Here is a 21,385-nt window from a genome sequence, read left to right as displayed (position 1 = left end):
TCAACACCTGTGGCTTATGGATGGATGCAATACCTTTCCCTTCCCCGATGTGGCAAATGTAAGATTTTACCAATCAAGGCACCGCACACAGGGGCCACCCGGTGGAAGACAGAATGAATCCCTTTGCTTGGACAGAGGCCAGTCCAAAGAAGTGTCACCACCACATAAGAGAAGGTTTTTCTTATCTGACCATCTGCCAAGGTGTGCATGAATTAACTCCTTCAACAGCAGCAGCAAGAACCACAACAAACAATGGCATTTAGCATTCCTACAGAGTATTTGCTCTGCTTGGGGGCACCTGAGAGCAGCAGCACTGCTGGCGGGGAGGAGGCAAAGCCCAGGTCCTCCCAGATGAGAACCTTGAGAAAGGCAAGTGATGCAGGCATCTGGGCAGCATGTGCAAACTCTGTTTTATTTCCAGAATATTCCATTGCTGCAAATTAGGTGAATTTAAAATGCCAGGCTGAACATGCCAAGAGTAGCAATACAAAAAAAAAATCCATAATTTATTTATTATATTTATTTATTTAGGAGACTTCTATGCCGCCCCGTTCGCCGAAGCCTCGGGGCAGCTCATATCCATAAATAAACTTCCATAAAATAATATAAATTAACAGTATAAATTAAGTTGCCCTGGCCAAAGAATAAAATGAATAAATACTATTAACAATTAAAATGGCATTTGAATAAAAAGGTCTTCACCTGGCGCCGAAAAACAAATAACGACGGCACCAGGCAGACCTCTCTGGGGAGCACATTCCATAGATTGGGCGCCACCGCAGAGAAAGCCCTCCTCCGGGTACTCACCCTCCTAATTTCCTTCATGGAGGGTTCCCAGAGAAGGGCCTTTCCCACAGATCTCAAGGGGTGGGCAGGCATATATGGACGTAAGCGCTCCTTCAGGTAACCAGGACACAAGCCGTTTAGGGCTTTATAGGTCATCACCATAATGCATTCAAATGATTTGGATTTCTATGAATCTGACTCATGCATTCCATAATGGACCAGCTTTTCTTGACTTACACTGTTTCTGCAGAATTGCAGACGGGTTTTATTTTGTTTTGTTTAATTTATTTTCTATAATTTCATACAAAAGTAGAATTGACCAAAAATGCACATTTCTCCCCATAGTCTTAAAACTTCAAAGGGGTATGTGGGAGGATATGTACAATTTCAAAAGTGTGAATCCAAATCCAAATTTACAGAAATGTGTACAAATGCATTTGCATGAAGCCCAATTCCATCCAGATGCAGAAGATGAAACTCAAATCCTTTGGCCACCTAATGAGAAGGAACAACTCACTGGAGAAAAGCCTGATGCTGGGAGCAATTGACAGCAAAAGGAGAAGGGGATGGCAGAGGATGAGGTGGCTAGACAGAGTCACTGGGGCAGTGGGTATGAGCTTGGGTGGACTCCGAGGGATGGTGGAAGACAGGATAAAGTGGCGGAATGTTGTCCATGGGGCCGTGATGGGTTGGACACAACTTTCCAACTAAACAACAAAAAACAATCCCATCCATGAGCAAATGATGGAACAGAAGAAGCCTGCCAGCCCACACAACATGGATGGAACAAAATCTGTACACCGCAGCTGAGACCATTTCAGGGTTGGCATGCCATTTTGCTGTCGTTCAAGCATGACAGGCAGCTAGAAGCAGATAGAAACAATGAATAGTGGTACCTCACCTTAGGCATGTTGTGACTGTCTAAAATGGGCCTCCATGAGATACTCAAGTCAGGGTTTAAAATTATATAGCAACACCTTTGCCTGACACCAAGTGAGTTGCATGCATGCATGCATTTGAGTTGAGTTTCCAGTGGATTCTGTGCCTTCAATAGTTGTGTAAATCAGCTCCATGTTGGAGGAACAGGAACAAAATTTGAACAGGGGAGCTACAGACATCAGGACACATGTGTGAGCTTGCTGAGTCCAAAACAACTGGGTCACTGTATGTTCTTTGTAGGCATGGTGCCAAGAGAGGCTTCACTGACTGCACAAGGCAAGTCCTGATTTCGGCTAATATGTGGGTGTGCAAGCAACTCAGCTCATGTGAGTAATCCCTTTGAACTCGAGGGAGCTGTTCGCATGCCTAAGTGATTTGTATGATCGCTGCTTAAGAGCTGGAATTAGTCCCCGCCATCTGTATTTACAATATTCCACTAATCCAGCCTTTTAGACACCACAAATATCCCCCTTCTTGGCTCACCGTTATTGATCAAGAGAGAGAGATTTGGTTTGACAGAGGTTTGCGAAAAGCCTCTGAGTTGTCCAAGGAGCCGTCACAGTATCAGCTCTTCTAAGTTGACATATGGTAATGCTGAGTGTAAAGCAGGCCCTGATGTACCAAAGTGGTGTCAAGCTGTACTGCAAGCTGATGTCCCTAAGTTTTATGAGTACAAAAATATCTGAAATGATTTTCTGGTGCCATTTTTGGATTTCAGGATCCCTTGTTCTGTTTTGACTGCTTTTGTTACAGTTAAACATTTTCTGGCGGAGCGCAAAGAGAAGGGAGTCAGCATTCCGCCCTCTTCGTTCGGCATAAATTAATTGGATTGTCTCGCTGCTTTTGTGTAGCCTCATCTTGAAGTAATTTTAATTTCAGTGATGAGGTTTATAATATATATTTTCCCCCAAGCGTGTTATCCCATTGACTGTACATAATCGTGTCTTAACACCACAAGTGCTTGGAAGCTCCTTGACTTAGACATCCCTTGCTTCAAATTTCTCTTTCAAGTTATAGCCCATGGTCTGTCATCCACCAGCTCTGAAATTAAATCTATCAAGCAGTAATATACCTTGTTGCAAACACACACAGACAACCTCAGATCCAGAAGTTCAGCAGTTGACTATAATCTTGCTGTGAGCTGAAATCTTGGTATTCTAGTCCAAACTTGGAACAGAATGGGGCTGAGTCCAGAGAGGAGATCCACCAGGCTGCAGTTTTGTACCCATTTACCTGGCATCAAACCTCCCTGAACTCAGGTGGACTTATTTTGTAGTAGACATGTGTACATTGACAGAGTAGATCAGCACCGTCTGGACCAAAAGTATTACCTGTCGTTTAAAGGACTGGGCCCAAAAGCAAGACATGCCTTGAGGAGCATTGCCCCTGAAAAGGACCTGCAAAGGTTAAAGTTGGCTGCTTAGGAGGACAGTAGAAGACAGGAGCAAGGAATAAATATCAGGAGCGGAAATGACCATGTCACTGTAAAAACAAAACTGCAAAGGCTTGTCATTGCATTGTAGTATTCCAAAGGGGCTCCTGCCTTCTCTGTGGTCCTTGCTTAGCCCTGTTCACTGGTTACAACTTTGCATGAGTGCATTCACAGGAGTGGGACGGTGGGGCCATTAGAGGCGTGCATGGTACCGAAAAGTTCTAATACTCCAGCCCACAGAACAAAACAAGCAAACGAAAAAGCACAAATTTGTATACGCTAACTTTCTTAGACTCCAAAGTGGTATTTTTAAAGGTGTCTGTCTCGCCTATTTGTAAAAAAGAATGTATAGACAGGGGAAAGGAGGGCATTTGTTTCAGCTGATTCCGCCAGATGCGCACTTGTGCACAATGGAAGTAGGGAGAATCCACTGGACTAGTGTGTCCAGCTGAGGACAGTGTTGCCCAGCTGACTGAACCCCCTTTCTCACTGCCGGTGTCCCCTCCCCAATGTCTACGCAGGAACCTTTCTTACAAGTGGCAGCAACTGGGGGTGGGGAGCAGTGCTCACCCCTCTTACACATTCTTGCTCCATAATTTAAAAAAAAAAAACCCTTCAGTCAGAAAGAAAGAAAGAAAGAAAGAAAGAAAGAAAGAAAGAAAGAAAGAAAGAAAGCAAGCAAGCAAGCAAGCAAGCAAGCAAGCAAGCAAAATAGACAATTCAAGTGGCTTCTGCAGGAGAGGAGTCTCTTGTCAGCAAAAGACAAGTCAAAGCCAGAGGGATCCAATGCGGGAAGGATTGTCAGAGCCCCTGTAAGTTTATTTCAGTGTCTATGGAATGCGCTCCCCAGATAGGTCCACCTGGTGCTGTCAGTATATGTTTTTTGGTGCCAGGTTAAGACCTTTTTATTTGATCGACATTTTAATAAGTTTTAATATTGTATTTTTACCATTATATTTTAACCGCAGCCAGAGTGGGTCGATAATTTATTTATGTTTGGTGATATTTGTACTTCATCTTTGTAAGCTGTCCCGAGGCTTTTGCAAAGGACGGCATATGAATATCCTAAATAACTAAAATAAGTGCCCATGAACAGCAGGGTAGTGGGGCAGAGGATTTTCCAGTGGTTCGGGACTTGAGGTGAAGGATTTGGGGCCCTGATTGTGGTGGGCTTGCTTCTTAGCACTGGCTCCTCTCCCTGCCTTCACCTCCCTTGCTGGTCTTCCCTGCATGGTAGGAGAAACTCTGATGCAAGGAGCCTGCTCTGGGCAGAAGCGCTGTGCAGTCTGAAAGCCTGCGATGGAGATGCAGGGAGTGGGAAGGGCCCGCCAACACAGCCTCATCCCCCTCCTCCCACAACAGTAGGTTCATCTGGGCTGGACCACTAACAGTGATGTAGCCTTCCCTCTTTCCTTCCTGTTCAGGAATGGAGGCATTGCCGAAGCAAAGCAGGCCAGTGAGCCACTTCCTGCCATGGTTTTAAGAACTGGCAGATGATGGGCAGGATTTGGCTTCATGCCAAACAAATGTCATACCTGGAACCTGCCCAGGGAGTCATGCGGCTAACAGGGTGGGCTAAAAAAAATCTAATACAATAAATAAATAAACCTGATCAAACCTTCTAGAGCCTTCTGTTGCACAACTCTGCCCCACATAGTCTGCCAGGGCAACTGCAGTCCATTGTTGGTAGACCAGACTTTTATTGCCGTTCCTGGACAGGGGCCCTTGGATTTCCAGGAGGGAGAACTTCTCGTGCCACAGTTTCCAGGCCTCTCCAGGGGACAGCATGATGTGTGAAGTGCGACACGCTTGCATGGGGCACGTGGCTGGCCTACGTTTCGCAGGGACATCTCGTGGTGCGCGCATGTGTGTTCGTGCCGGCTGCTTTCGGCTGGCTCCGCTATTGCATCCTTGGGGACTTCCCACAAGTAGCTGGTGGGTCAATGTATAAACAGAATATTAGACTAGATGTACCCCTGATCTGGTCTTAGGTTTGACTTATTTGAGGTGTGACCCTAACCATGTTTGCACTGAAAAGAATGCTAGAGCTCTGAGAATTCCCCAGCCGGGACATTCTACAGCGGTGTGACTTTTTGCTATCTAATGCATAGGATCAAGTCCTTATTTATTATTGCATTTGTATTTTGTCTTTTCCTGTCCAGGGAATTCAGGGTGGCTTACGTAACTTCTTTCCAGTTGATCCTCACAACAACCATATATGATAGGTTAGTCTGAGAGTCAGGGACTGCTTTTCCTAACCTAGTGTAGACTAGAAGTGCATTTCCAAGGTTCTGGTTCACCAGTCTAACAGCTGTAGCCCAGGGGCTCCTGTTTAAGTCTTGGTGTTCTTAATCCAGTGTGAAATCTCACCGGTTCACCTGTGATGAAGTCAAACAATGATCCAGTGCTCCAGAATGACAAAACACGGACAAACCATCATCTTAAATCTCAATAAGAAAGTGTGTGTGTGTGTGTGTTCATACACACACACACACACACTTGTACCAGGATATTTCATTGTTATTTCCTTTATTTATGGTATTTAAATCCTGCATGTTATCATGCTGATGATAAATATAATCTGCTAATCATAAACATAAATATGCTAATGCTAATGCTAAATATAATCACCATATTATAATGTTAAACAAAATCAGGATAAAAATATGAATTCCACAAAAAGGCACATCATGAGCAAAATATGCTGAAGGCACCATCTCAGCCAGTCAGCCCTGAATTTCTCATTTGGAGAGGTCCTAAGGCCCACTGGGAGTAGCTGCTTTACTAGGTATCTAAGTGGCAATGACAGAAGAGACAGCCAAAGTCTCTGGGGAAGGGGGAGGGACTTGCATATTCTCGGTGCCTCTACCAGGTTTCCCAGCACTGCATTGGAAGTGGGCCTTCCCTGCATTCGGTGGTGCTGTCCATCAAGGAGGCAGGGGCACAGAGAGAAATGAGGACAGGAGAGGGTTGTGCCTCAGAAGGTAATTGACGAGGGCCCTCCAAAACGCTGCTGGTGACTTCAGCTACTCGGTTCGATGCTATTCGGTCGCAATCTGCAGGCAGGATGGGCGTGCTGTAACAAGGCCTACAAATAACTGCTTTCAGTTCCTACCAAAAGACATTCTCTTTCTGCTAGGTAGTAGAAGGCTCTGTGGTCAGAAAACGAAAGGCTCATCTCGCTTATGGTAGTCTATTCCTGAGAAGCGAGTGTGTTGCCAGTTGCTGCAAATTCCTATGGCTGCCAATTTATATTTCTTGGTTTGTTGGTCTGCTGTGCTTTGTTTGAACTGCTTTTAGTAAGAACCCCTCACTTCCACATAAAACGCTAGCTGCTTGGGATCAGAATAGCAGAAAGACTTACTCCTCCCACATAGCTTTAAGATCAGTAGCTGCCAGTACTGATCTACCTGCCAGTAGCTTTAAGATCTTCTTCAGATGCTCTTCTGCATCCTGTTTCCTCAACCATTGTGGGTAGTCCTTTGAGCTCTGCAGGCCCTGTGCATGGTCCTGAACTAGCCAGAAGTTCTAGGCAGCCTATACATAGGTGTATAAATCAATAAAATGAACCCTATGTCCAAAATAGATTCGCCGCCATGGAGCAGCATGGATAGCTCCTACAACCTGAAAAGGAGAGCTGCCATGGATGAGGAGCCCCATGGACAGAGGAGTCCCTGACCTCTCCTGGGGTCTTCCCTATAGCAGCATCCGAGCTGTGGAATTCTTCCCCAGAAGAAGTTAGGCTGGCCTCTTTGTCCAGCTTCAGGAGGACCATTTCAGATAGACAGACAGACAGGTAGGTAAGTAGGTAGGTGGGTGGGTGGGTGGGTGGGTATCCATATGACTTTTCAGTATTTTAACAGCACAAACCAGTGTGGCTGCCTGCAACCCCCCAGCTCACACACTTACGGGCAACCAACGAAGAACAAAAACAGCATGGAGGCAAATGGCATCTATTCTCCTTCCACCCTTCTCCAACACAAACCCTCTTCCTTCTCTGTCTGCCTAGCACCTAACCTTCCCTCCGTCCTACTCCCCTCTTAATCTTACCATTTCTCCTCAGTTGAAGCCTCTGGCCTTCCTCTTAGCCCACCTCCACTTTTTCAACTCAGTTCTCCTGCCTGCCTGCCTGCCTGCCTGCCTGCCTGCCTGCCTGCCTTTTCCTCTGTCCTTTACCCCTTTTCTGTGCTTCCTCCTCTCCGTAGCCTCCAGCCTTCCTATTTCCCTCCCCACCACCATCCCTTTGGACCAGCCAGGTCCCCAAGGCAGGTGCTATGGCACTAGCCACACCCTCTGTAGGAGCTATTTTCAGATGGTGCCTACAGCAGCCTCCCAAATGGTCCTCAAGGCTGAGGAGCCCTCCAGCAAGCCAGCCTTGAGGTTTCCAGAGCATGGATCACAGGGGCTAGGTACAAAAATCCAAGCAAGAGGACAGCAATGATTTACCTGCCTGCTGTACAACTGTGAAAGCTGAGAAGCTTATCAGAAAAGAGGGTGTGGACATTTCTGTTATTTTTGTTCTAGTGATGGAGACTGTTCTCCCACAGTTATTTTTGTTCTAGTGATGGAGAACTTTGCGAATATTTGTGAGTTCTTAAAGCCCAGCTGAAACAAAATTCTCACCCAGCACCGGTGTCACCGGCTGGCAGCTTCTGCCCACTTATGCCTTATGCGTCAAAACCCTCTCCTTCATTTGCTTTGGGCAGCTCTCCTACCTGCAAAGGAAATTTGTGGTCAGCATCAACACCATCCCGGACAAACAGACAACATTCTTATTCATTTATTGGCAAGGCACTCTTGTTATTGAATCACTTTATTTGTTTACCAAATTGGCATCAAGTAATTTTTGTCCACCCATTGCCTTTTTAAGCATGCATGCTGAAATAGAAATACTTAGTTTCGTGCATATTCACAAGTGCTACTCATTTGACTAATCTGCAGAAAAGACGGCAAAACGGCATCTGAAAACATTTACATGAATGATTACTTAAATACACTGCCAGCCCTTTAAACACACACACCCTCAAACCTTACTTAGGGATCTCAGGCAGCATTAAGATACAGCCTCATAAAAATATTTCCGCTATATTTAATGAGCCAAACTTGACATGCTTAAATAGATTCTTAAGTGTTCTACTTTGAAGGATTTGAATATGTTTGCATTGTTTGATTTCCATTAAAGCACGGAGTGCACGATAGCATACCAGACTTGATTATTTTCAATTGAGCTCTCCTAATGACCAGGAACATTAAGAACCTTGTAATAAAGGGCATTTTATAGCACCGTGACCCTGTTTGATGCTACCATTAATAATGATGGCTTTTTTTACAACCCAGGAAAGGAAACTCTGGAAAGGTCATGATGGGTGTTAATATCAGAGTTGTGACTCCTTAGCAGCAAAAGCTAGAGATCCTTGTGAAGTGTTTCCCGTATAAGAACAGCCTTCTCCAGCCTGCTGCCCTTCAGGCGTTTCAGATTCCAACTTCAGCCATACCTCACCTTTTCTTGTGTTTTGCACTGGCTGCAGCTTCTGGACCAGGTACAGGGTAATCTCCCACAGAGTGCATTGCACTAGTTCAGTGTCTCCAAGTTTGCAATAGTACTCATGAAGCTCTCCATTCTTTGCAACCTTCAAAAGTGTATTTTTAATTTTAAATGTCTTGAAAAAGATTAAGGCACTTGTTTCTCCCTCCTTTTTCTGGGGGTTAATGGGAATTGCAGTCCAAAATACCTGGAGGCTCCACCCTGGGGGAGGCCATTGCTGTGTCTATCTGGAATGGAGAGAACTAGAGGAGGTGGAACTTTACCTGATGAGCCCAAGGCCCTGCAGGGAGCTGAGACACAGGCAGGAAAAGAGGATGAAAAAAATAAAGAAAACAATGTACTTATTTCCACCAAGTGTTTATCCATTTGTTTCTGAAGTTCTTATATTAGCTACCTGCTGTGAGCACCATTTTCTTGGTGGCAAGGAAGAGGAATGAATGAATGAATGAATGAATGAATGGATGGATGGATGGATGGATGGATGGAGATTTGGACCAGAGAGGAAAGAATAGAAAAGATACTTTCAGAATCAAAGTGGTTTTCGTGAAATGTTCCATTCATCACTATTTCTATCCCCCAAACTGAAGCTAGAATATATTCAGCACAGCCTTATCTATAAAGGTAAGAATGGAAAGAGGTGTTGATTAATTCTAGGAATGCTAGAAATCATCTTACCCTGGAGAAAGGTGGTAGAGTCTGTGTCTGTTTCAACTTCCTTGGCTATGACTGTACCACTGCTGGTGGTATGGAAAAGGTTGTACTACCCACAAAGATCATAACTTCTACTGTGCATAACTTGCAAACTGATTGATTAATTGAAATTCCTGCCTGGCTTACTGAATGCCGAGTTAGTCGTGTGTGGAATTTTTAGAGGAAGTGCTTTCATTAGAAAGGGTTCCACTGGGGTTTGGCGGGAAGGGAAGTATCTGCATTGCAATTAAAGTGTTAATGTTGCTCTGTCTTTATTAGTATCTGCATTCCACTAATCCTCAGCTGAAAATTATCCCAGTTTGCTCTGGATCTAACTCTTCACATCCTGTGGTGTGCTTATTATGTCGCCTTGTAAGCAAGGCCGTGGATATGTCAGTTCTCAGAGTGCTTCTGATTAAATGGCATTTGGCAGCAAGAAAGCAATTATTGGAAAGTCAGTTTTAAAAGCACTCCTGTACCTTTAAAAGTTTGTTAGAAAGGCCATTTGTGCCATTGCTGCAGAGTAATGTGATGGAAGATCATCGCAATGGCCTGGGGGAATTCTAGCTTGTATGGGGTGCATGGAAACAGATCAGTGTGGGAGAATTGGGTGGAGGGTCATTTCTTTGCTCCCAAAGTTCTGAAAACTAGTGGAATGTCTTCAAAGCAGAAAGGAGGATTCCTAGCGTGTGTCACTGCTGAGTTACACTTCTTCGAAGGAAAACTGCACAGATTACCCCCATGCACCCCACTTTGGCTCACGGACTGTATGAGCATGCCTGGTTCCCAGCTCTAAGCTTGGGTGGAAGCACATTCCTCTCACAGTTGGAAGAGTCAGTGTGCTGTAGGGCAAAGGGGGCTGGACTGGGACTGGGGAAGATCCCCACTCAGCGATGGAGCTGCCTCACTAAATCCCAGCCTCACCTACCTCGCAGGGTTGTTGTGAGGATTAAACAGAGAGGAAGAAGAGGGTGCCTTGTGCTCCTTGCAGGAAAAAGTAGTGTATAAGTATAATCCATAAATAAAACAAAAGCAAAATTATTGGACATGTACTCATGTTTGTCTTGCTCCTGATTCCCAGCTTGTTTTATACAAATGTCTTCATCGGGCTAAATCCCCTTGGTGGATTGAATCAGCTCCACTTCCATCCAGGGAGGAAATTTACCCCAGTTTATTATTTATGTATACATGCACTTATAGGCTGCCTATAACTGCGGAGGCGTCCCTAGCTGGCTTACAATACATAAAACATATTAACAAAGTAAAACACGTTAAAACCAATTAAAACACACAAATCTATAAAAGCAATATTAAAAGGGCCCCAGCATTCAGGCTAAGTGTTAAAAAAAATCCTATAAAGGTATGTCTTCTCCTGGCACCAAAAGGAAAATAAGGATGGCACCAGGAGAATTTCCCTAGGGAGGGAGTTCCAAAGATGCAGAGGGTTTGTGTAATCCCCCACTCGGGCAAAGCAAGCCGCCATCACAAACACAAAAGGGAACTGGGTATGAGATAAGCAGTGAGGATCCTCATGAGTACTCACCTTGCTCTTGGATCCCTAGCTCCATGTTATTATAAGCCCATAGAAGCAGAGAGAAATCACAAACAAGAAAGACCAGAGTAGTTCGTTTTATTTTTTTCCAGCATTAGTTTCCCCTTTACCTACTGCCATAATGACATCATCTATGGAGGTCTCCACCACCTTCTGTCTTCCAAGCTGGCCCTTCTGCCTAGCTCATATCACCTCCTCCCACCAGGTAACACAGGAGGCATCATATTTTTCTTATATTCCATTGCCCCCATTGCATCAAACTCCCTGGTCGCACATATTCTTTCGCATAACAGTCCACATCTTTTGTTTCTGTACTCATCTGCCCACCTGAGTTATCCTGATTGATGTTGTCACTCTATATCTTCACCTTTCTCTTCATTGACTCCCTTTACCTGCCTATCTTAATTTGCAGGTGTTTAATTGTAAACCTCTCCCAGGAATGGGCTCTGCTTTGCAATCCTTTCTGTATTCCAGCTTTTATTAAGATTGCATGGCTGCAGGCAAAAGCTGTTTTAAAAATAATAATAATAATAATAATATGTACCAATACACAGACCCAGAGCAGATGACTAAACCCCATGCTAAGATCCAGGCTTTAGATCATAATGTTCGGCAAAGGAATGTTTGAAAAACAGTTTCAGAAGTGCTGATGTTGCAGTGGGCCATGTGAACTTTAAATTGTATAGCTTTTTAACTATAAATATCTCTAAAATGGCAGGAAGTACATGCAATTGATCCTGCTCTGTGATCTTTGTAACTTTTCATGGTAGATGCCACTTGAAATGTGGGGGAATACTATTCCCCTGGCACCGGCTCCCTGGAAATGGCCTTAAGCACCAGTAAGAAGGATAGATGACAAGGTGAGCCTATTCACAGGTGTCAGATTCACATGTGTTTCTCTATAAATCAGTTTTATCCAGTTTCTGCATCTTCCTTTAATATAAGCATTTAAATCCGAGCATTTTTCACACAATATGCATTTTATGTGCATTTCCTCCTAAAACATGCACATACTTTTACAGCTGTAAATTGTATTATGAATTTGAAGAAATGTGAATAGACCCCTGTATTAGTTCCCATGGGATGGCTCAGTTTGGACCCATGTATTATTCCAAGAAATGCAAATCAGTTCCATTTGTTTAAACCTGTGCAGCAAATGAAATCCTTGAGGATCTTTCATAAGAAGTAGAATCCCAGGAAAGTGCTGCTGATCCTTTTGCACTTTTGGGTATAAGTAGAGCATTTCACCTATATAATAAAATGGAGGAGGCCCTTAGGGGATGCTTTGTTGGGCCCAATTGGATCTCGAAGCAAGAGGCATAGCCAAGGAAAGGTTTATAGACAGGTCCCCGAGTGCAGAGGAGCAAGGAAGTATCGGCCCCTGTCTGGGGAAACCACCTAGGCACCCCCTCTGAGCTTCCCCTGGTCTCAGCCAAGCATCACCAGCTGCCACTTCCCCTCCTTGCCTTTCTCAAGACTGCTCTCACTTTGCATGCACAAGGAATGGTGAGCTACAGTGAAGAGAAGGAACAAGTCCAGGAGGCGCCTTTCAGAGAGGTGAAGACTCAGCAAGCATCTGACCAAGCCGCCCTTGTATGCTGTCTCTGCTGCAGAGGGTTCAAGGCAGATTGTTTCTTTCTTTATTATGTTTATATCCCACCTTTTTCCCTTTAAGGAACTCAAGGCAGCTTACAAAATTCTACTTCTCCTAAGAACAGCAACCCTGTGAAGGAGGATGGGCTGGGAGTTGGTCACCCAATGAGCTCCGTGGCTGAGCAGGGCCTAGAACCCAGTCTGATGATGCACTTAGATTTCTAAGCAAGGTCCCCAGAAGGCTGGTGGAGCTGGGCAAGTCAGTTCAGCAACTCTGGTAAGGTTGGTTTGCTCAGACTGGGGGGCCAAGGCAGTTGGATGTGATGTCCAAGCACCAGGCTGGGCCCAGAAGAACTTGTGTGCCAGCCCAAACTCTAGCATAATACTGCTGCTCAGTGGCTTGGCTCAGTCCCTCTCCCTCTGCCATGCTGACTCCCCAGAGTCATTGTGAGGGTAAGACAAGGGAGTCCATTTTGAACTCCTTGGAGGAGGTTAGGAACAAAATATCTCAAAAGAATAAAAGCCTGCAGTAGCACATTTGTGAAATGTGGGTTTCTTGAGCCCCCCTGCTCATTCTGGGTCCAGCATGTGTCAATGAACTTGCACATCAACCAACGGTTGTGGATTTATTTATCATATTTCTATGCCACTCCATATCTAGCCAGATTCCAGAGCAGTGAACAGTACAAAGCTGAATCAGATTCAAAATGGAAAAAATCCATGAAGAACACATTCACATGAAAAGTGTGGCTGGATGCCAGGAAAGGCTTCCTGGAACAAAGGTGTCTTCAGCAGGCCCCCAAAACAGCCATGTTGGTGCCTGGCTGACCTCCAGAGGAAGGGGCTTTCTCAGAAGTGGGGTTGCCACATCCAGAGTTATTCTCTTGCTGGACTCCAGTCAGGTCATTGGTCCATGTGGAACCACCAGCAGAATGTCCTCTGGTGGTCTCAGTGACCAGCCAGGTTGGGAGCAGAGAAGGCGCTTTCTCGGATATCTCAGCTCGCCATCTCACCTCTACTGAAATTTGGAGGACGTGGAGGGCTATTTAAATGTAATCGATTCACTGACTGATTAATCAGATAAAAGGCAGATGAGTCATCATCTAAAATATATGGGCTGGCCAGCCGGGGAAAAAATGTTTGGCAGCCTTTCGAGACAATGGACAAACGGTGCCAGCAAGGATGGAATGAGTGCCCCTTCCCTAGATAAATTCTTCTCTGAAAAGCAATCAGACGCCCATTTTCTCTTGCAAAGCACCCTTCATTCAGCCAGAGCAGAATTGTGTGCTTGTGTGCTCATTTATATATTTATCAACATAGCCATCGCGTTCTTCCTGGTTACATGCTCGGTGCATACGATCATGGCATCTTCCCTCCCTCCACACAGCTGCCACATCCATGTGAAGTTTTAGGGCTCTTTACTACAAGATGGGTTTCTATTATCACTTCCCACCCTCACATATTTTGCCTTCTTTTCTTTCATAAAACCAGTGGGTTAAAGTGAGTATTTTCTTGTCACTGAGACACTCCACCAGACAGTTTTCTGATGCTGAGCAGGTACCAAATTGTTTATTTCTAACTGCATCCTTCTCCCCCCACCTGGCTTCAGAAATAGCCCTAACATTATAAGAACACCTTTAAATTGCTGATCGGAAAATTAACTTCAAGATTGTAAAGCAATAGCAGCTCATGGTTGCCACAGCTACGTCTTAACCTGCCTATTTATTTTTCTTGTAACTGCTGGAAACGTGAATGAAATTCTCTGTGCAGGTCTCTTGGCAAATTCAGCTTTCTCTTCCTATGGGAAATGTGTGTGACTAAGTGGGAAATGTGGTTTTGAAACCTACTTTAATGAACTGTATATGAAGTTAATTCTCTTATTGGTTTATCTTAGCGCCTCATCAAGTATTAGCATCTCTAATGGCAAAAATTAGCTTCATAGAGCACAGAAAAATAATATTGTTTTCAGGATGCTCCTACTTTCTCTAGGAATACCTGAATGCCCCTGCTAGTTGAGGGGTACCCAGGTGACAGTTCTCTACCAGGGTGAGAGCCTTTTCAGTGGTGGGACCACTATTTAAGCCTCAGAGATCTTCACATTACATTGCTCATCAGTGGTAAAGTTTGAAGCGCAGATGCTCATCATAACAATTCCCGTAACCGCATCATGAAGGAAAGGCTAAAAAATCAGGCAGCTCTCTTGGTCAGATCAACAAACTGGTGCAAGCAGTTTAATTGCCATGGGGAGCAGGCCTTTTTTAAAGCTGATGACTGGCATCAACATAACCACATACCCTGTGGGTGGCACAGCAGGTTAAACCGTTGAGCCACTGGGCTGTTGATCGGGAGATTGGTGGTTCGAATCTGCGCGACAGGGTGAGAGCCCGCTGCTTTGTCCCAGCTCTCGCCTACCTAGCAATTTCAAAGCATGCAACTAAGAGGAGATCAATAGGTACCACTTCAGTGGGAAGGTAATAGTGATCTGTGCACCTTGGCATTTAGTCATGCCAGCCATATGACCAAAGAAACATGGCTCTTTGGCTTACAAATGGAGGTGAACACCAGCCCCAGTCAGACACGCATGTTCAGGGGAACCTTTACCAACATAGCCTGGTTTGTTCTTGAGATGAGGTTGCAAACTGGACATGGTTCAACATGGTTTGTTATTGCAGCTGGGTTCAGACACCATGGTAACCATTCAGCAACAGTCCACAGTCCAGTGACAACCCACATTCAGCCTGTACTCAACCCCTTAGTGAGGGTTGTCACGTGCAATGGGTCTCATTGCCAATTCAAGACCAAGCCGTTGCAACTTACTTTGCATTGCAGCATGGATAGCTCACAAGGGTGTATTGCTACAGAGAAAATTCTTTGCATGTGCACACGCGCACGCACACACACACACACACACTTCAGTTACTGTAAGGCTTTAGCTAAACTCACAGGGAACAAAGAACTCTGGGATGGGATAAGGGTGGCAAGAGGCATCAGCAAAGAAAAAACAAACTATCGCTTTATCATTGCCAAGTCCAGTTCCATTACTCCGCTGTTACTTGCACATCTGGAGATGCTGGAAAGATTCCTGAAGTCAGCATCTCATTGACCCTTTAGGTTTCCTGTCTAAATCCACCATCTCCATAGAATGTTTTGGGGGATCAGACTGTTGTTGTTTTCATATCTTGAAAGCATGAGTCTGCGTGTCGCTGCAAACTTTCCCTCCTTTGGTTCTGCCTTGCCTTCCTACCTGTCTCAGTGCTCCCTTTCATGTTTTCTTCAGATTCGTTCGGATAAGGACAGTGAGATCCACATAAGATATAGCATCACAGGAGTTGGAGCTGACCAGCCGCCTATGGAAGTCTTCAACATTGACCCTGTGTCAGGAAGAATGTATGTGACCCGTCCAATGGATAGAGAAGAAAGGTCATCCTATCATGTAAGCATGTAGCATCTCTGCACTTCTAATCTCTCGGAGTTTCAGTCCTCAACTCTTCCTTGCTTGTTTGCTTCTAGTTTAAGCTGACAATCTGAAAAAACATCTCCATCAGAATTAAGCAGAGGATAAAAGGTTTTGCTAGTTCAGAAGCCAGCCTGTCAGCTCCTTACAAGGCAACAAGATGGGACTGTGTTATAGATCTTTTTTTAGGGGAAAGATGGGGAACAGAAAGCCTCAAACTGTTTAGGAGAATGATAGAGGAGGAATAATAACCAAACATTAACCAATTATGCATTATGAGCTTGGAGCTGGAAAGCAAAGATGGCTCTCTACACATGATCATGAACCATTTTTTAAAGAATTTCCATTCTCACCAGGAATTGCTATTCCCACTCTTTTCTGACTATCCTGGTTGTGCTGATCTTTCTTATCTTAAGATGCTTTTATTTCATCAATCTGATTTTATTTCTTTGACCACAGCCAAGTACTGTTCAATAGTCTGTACAGTTTGCTGTAGAGTTAATTCTAAATGTTGCTAGATTTTTTAGAATAATTTTTTTCTTATCTTAACTAACTTTAATTTTAGAATAACTGCACTTTTCTTAACTAATTGTAATTTTGTGTTTATTTGCTGTTAAATGACCGAATAAAGAATTGATTGATTGCTTGAATTAAAGAATCTCCAGATGCATGGGAAAGAGTCCTCCATGCTAACTGTTAAATACCCAGAGGCTCCTTCAAACATTGTACTGGAAATGCAAAGACAGAGCATGAACAATCCTTCTTCCCACCCGGCAAGCTCATGTCACATTCAAATAGGACCCGTTCAGTTTATTAGGCTGATTAAGAGATCTGTCTTCTTCTCATCTTCTTTTCATTTTACTTGATATTGTTTTTACTGTACGGTGCATTGGAACTTTTCAAATTACATGTTTTTACTGCCTTCATATGATTAGATGAAGGGCAGCATAAAAATAGTTTAAATAGATAATAAATGAATGGTGCTTTTTTCCCCAAAGGAAAGATCTATTTTGTTATGCATGTCTTCTTCAGAACTGAATTAGTCTGGAAGCATACTTCAGTAATTCAGTTGGCAGAACAGAAATAGCAAATCTAGAAGTTCTAGGAAAATAACTTTGCTTCCACAAATGAAAACCATATAACAAATAAACCTGCTTTTCTATATAGTGTAATACAGCACATCTCATGTTCTTATGCTGCATTATGCTGAGCATTTCTCTGCTACTGAAGCCAATGATGTGGAACACTGTTGCTGATACACACAGAATAATGATGATGGGACCTGAGATGGGCTGAACTAGCACTGCCAGTGAAGGAGAAGCAAGAGTGGAAAACTTGCTGTAAACAGCCCGGAGAGCTTCGGCTATATGGGTGCATAAAAATTAAATACATACATAAATAAATAAGCATGGTGCCAGGCTGCTGCTTATCTCTTGCAAAGTTCTGGCTTCTCGGTCGCTCACTGAGCATCAGCCATGCTACTTGAAATGTGTGCAGTGTTGACATGACATTTGGTTAATGATATCTTGAGAGATGACACCTCTGAAGATGTCAGAACATAGAATAAATTAGGCAATGTGGCGCTCTCCAGATGTTTTGGAATACAGTCCCCATAAACCCCAAGCAGATGTGAATTGCAGTCCAAACTATCTCACAGGTGCCATTCAACCTTATCTCCACTAAGTGACAGTTGCTCTCTAGGATTTCAGACTTTCTTGTCCTACCTGGGGACTCAACCTTGCACCTTGTCCATGGGAAGCAAGTGCTCTGCCATTTCCTGGTCTTCCACAAAGCTCTTGCTTCTCGTACATTGGAGCAAAACTTTGCCTGCTTCCTACATGCTGGATTGGCTCCTTTGCATCCCAGAAAGCCCTTGAAAGGTTTAGTCTTCTGTGTTGCATGTACCATGGGTCCATTAGCAAAACAGCCATAGGTGGATACTATTAAGGACCCATGAAATTGCATAGGTCACTTCCACTGACTTACATCTTCTTAAAGCATTCCATAGCAGATGCTAATTCCACCTTGTCGTGTTTGGTTTGGTATACATTTAACTATGCTGACATTGCTTATGAACAGAGGTAGGGGAGATAAAAGAAGTATATTAGCTCCTTAGCTGCACGGAAGAAGAGATTTCCCTGGGGCTAAAGGGGAATCTAAGGGAAAGCTATTTTATCCTCCTTGAACAAAAGCAATTATTTTCTCCAGTGATCCTGGCAAAATCTGAAGCAGAAAGGTAGATTTTCTTTTCCTCTTTGCAAAGAAAAGAATATTTGAGACCCAGGTTTTGTACTCCTTTGGAGCTGCCATTAATGGTTCACTGGTGGCAGGTTGTTATAACTGGAGGATGATTAGGGTATAAGGTCTTGGAATAATTATTTGATGGAGTCATTAGGATTCCAGCATTAGAAACTCTCAGTCAAAGAGAAATAACTTTGTCTCTCATAATGATGACTTTAGGTAGCCCAAGACTATGTCATAGCAAGTGTTCCTTATTAAGTATCCTATGTTAAGACAATGGTTTTCAGGGATGCTTAGAAATGTCTAACTGTATCTAGTTATGATCTAATTGTGATGAAGAAAAAAGCTGTTGAATTCCTAATTGTGAGAAGAACATCCTTTAATCAGACATCACTGGTTTAGCATGCTTCCTCACAGGTTTGCTGGTCTAGCAAAAAGAAAAAAAATATTTCATCATTCCCAATAATACTGAGATACATTTGTTAGACTCGGTAGTCTCTGAAGTTTTGTGCTAAGATATTGGAAGTCTATACTTTCAAATGCAATTTGTGAATGCAGAATTTCCTGAGTGAAGCTGGTAGTGGGAGGAGGTAGACAAGTTCTTTGAAAAGTATGGAGTATGGCTTTGGTAGGCTAAATGAAGTAGCATGTGGAGAGGATGAAACTCAAAAGGGAATTTGCAAGGGGGAAATATGCCTGTCTCTGAGGCAATCCTGTGATCATGCACACTCACTCACGAAGACGTTAATTTGAAAAATCTCTGCTACATCATTTGTACAAGATCTCCCTCTAAAATTGTGCAAATTGCTCCCATTATAAACAACCAGAACCTATGCATTGGTTCGAGTCCTGACAAATCAGATAATTCCTGCAGGGAGGAACAAACAAAACCTGCAGAGTCAAACTGGAAAAAAAATCTTGAGTTTTCTCTTCCCAAATGAAATTCTCACACATCCTTATGCTGTCCTATTCTCCTCCAAGCTCCTAGATGTACAGAGCACCAGCTCACCAGATCAACAGAACCTGTATCAACAAAGCATATCAAAGGTGCAGGGGAAAATCCAGTGTTGCAAATAATATATCAGTCACCACAGCTTTTGAAATCTTCATGGGATTCTAAATCCTGACGCAGAGAAAACAGAAGTGTGCATCCGCTCTGGCCCTGTGTATTTGTTAAGTGTATGTATATGAGCATGACTGTGCGGTTCCAACAGAAAGAGAACACGCTTGCTTTCCTTTTATCTAAGGCTCACATGGTTTCTTAGATAGGAATCTAGACATGGGCACTGAGTGATGTTTAAGATTTTTTGAATATCAGCTCACTGCTTGTCTCACCTCTGTGTTTTAGCTGTTCTTTTTTAGCAACATGCAAACAGCAAAAAAAAAAAAAAAGCTATCAAACAGTTGTGCAGACAATTCCCAAATTCATGCCAGTTTTCAGACATGCAAATAAAATCCCCCAAATAGTGATGTATGGAGTCACATTTTGTTTGTTTGTTTGTTTGTTTAATGCTTTTATATCCTGCCCTTCACAGTGTCTCAGGAAGTTTTGAGGAAGTTTTGAAAAAACTTTTGAAAATTGAGTAATTTTGGAGTATCATGTTTTGCAAATATGAAAACAAGTTGAGGAAAGTTTCAGAAAAAATGCACTCCTGTTTGCATTCAGGCATCTAGTCAAGGACAACAGAAGCTGGAAGCAAGAATGGCATTAGGGGGTAGGTCTGCTTCTCCCAATTCAGAATCTGAATCAGAACTGGATGAAGAGGTGGAGTCAGAATTCTTAGCTAAATTGCCGGCAGCAGTAAGTCAAGAGTCCAGTGTGAATCAGTCCACGTCTGGTTCTGTGGAACACTCCATTCAATGAGCAGAGACAGATGGGTGGACATAACATAGTCAGTCCTGTAGCTCAATAACAAATCAAAAGAGCAAGCTGGTGGAGTCGCGTCTGACATCCCTGCCATCCTGCCCATAAGTAGCAGCGGCCACACTAGTTTTGCTTGGGAAGGAAGGAAGGGGGTGAAATTGGGAACCAGCCTTAGCACTATGCTGTATTTCCCTAATAGCTGCTACCCTAACTAAATGGGTGTTTTTTGTTAATGTCTTCTGCAACTCCCTTTTTTTGTATCACAAAGCTAAGACTGTAGTTAGCATCTTCTCGCCCTGATCTGCTTGGAAGGAGATGGAGCAGAAGACTGGCCTTGGACAGGTTGCCGCTGTGCTGCTCCCACCATGCAAAAGACATCCACAGCCAGTTCAGTCCACTGTGTCTTTTTCCCTGCTCATGAGGAGGAGGGGCAGAGGCACTTCAAGGATTCCTCATATCCCAACAGTGCCTCACTCACTTTTGACTTCCAAACCACAACCTGCACAGAAATAATGCCCTGGCTGTGAGGATGGAATGAGGGGGGTCCATAGTAAGCTCCCACCTCTGACCTTGGAATGCAGTTCCAGGGTTGGAGCTGGAACCCCAATCTATCCTACAGTTGTCTGGGCAGCTTCTAGCAACCACAGGGCTGCCCTCGAAGTTCCACTGTGCTCCTTCTCAAGAGTGCCTGAGCATACGTGAAAGTAAATTGCCCAGAATCCAACAGGACCTACTCCTTGCAGTCATATATGTACCTCATCATGAGAAAGGCAGTACAATGTGGCGAAAACGTACGAATAAGAAGACAGTCTGGCACAAGATAGCATGTGCAAAAGATCCCCAATGATCATCAAATCATATCCAATGTCAGTGGTTGTTTTTAAAAAGCAATGAAAAAGCAGCTGCTTTAGATTATCATAAACTAAGATTAAAAGCAACTTTGGATGAAATAGGCTTTTTGGTTCTTAAATCAGCTTTGGTTCTGAGTGTGAGCCCAAGTGTAGCTGGCAATGAAGGCTCTTTCATCACCCACCTTAGTTCATGTTGCAGCATCTTAAGAGCAAGTGGATATATAATCAGGATCCGTGCAGCTCCATCAATTCATATCAGAAAACACGCTTCCTGTTGCACGCTCCACCCACCTGTGCTGCAGGCCTGAAGTGCAGGGAGATACACAGGCTGGCATGGTCACATTAAAACTCTTTGCGCACACACCGATTTGGGCCTTCCCACTGTTGCTTTCTGTGTCTAATTTCCAAATCAATTAAAATCAGAATTAGTGCAGATAT

General features: G+C 43.7%; 1 protein-coding gene across 1 annotated transcript in view; it reads left to right on the top strand.

Moving 5' to 3' along the window:
• Nucleotides 1-21,385, top strand: part of CDH4 (cadherin 4) — an 859,900-nt gene that overhangs the window by 677,013 nt on the left and 161,502 nt on the right. Inside the window, exon 5 of the mRNA XM_044455739.1 lies at nt 15,815-15,970. Within this exon, the coding sequence (XP_044311674.1) occupies nt 15,815-15,970 (156 nt within the window). The remainder of the gene's footprint in view (nt 1-15,814; nt 15,971-21,385) is intronic.

Source organism: Varanus komodoensis, unplaced genomic scaffold (assembly GCF_004798865.1).
Source record: "Varanus komodoensis strain SLA01 unplaced genomic scaffold, ASM479886v1 scaffold8, whole genome shotgun sequence".
NCBI classification, from domain to species: domain Eukaryota; kingdom Metazoa; phylum Chordata; class Lepidosauria; order Squamata; family Varanidae; genus Varanus; species Varanus komodoensis.
Note: the sequence above shows the minus strand (reverse complement) of the source record. Positions and strands in the feature narration are given on the sequence as shown.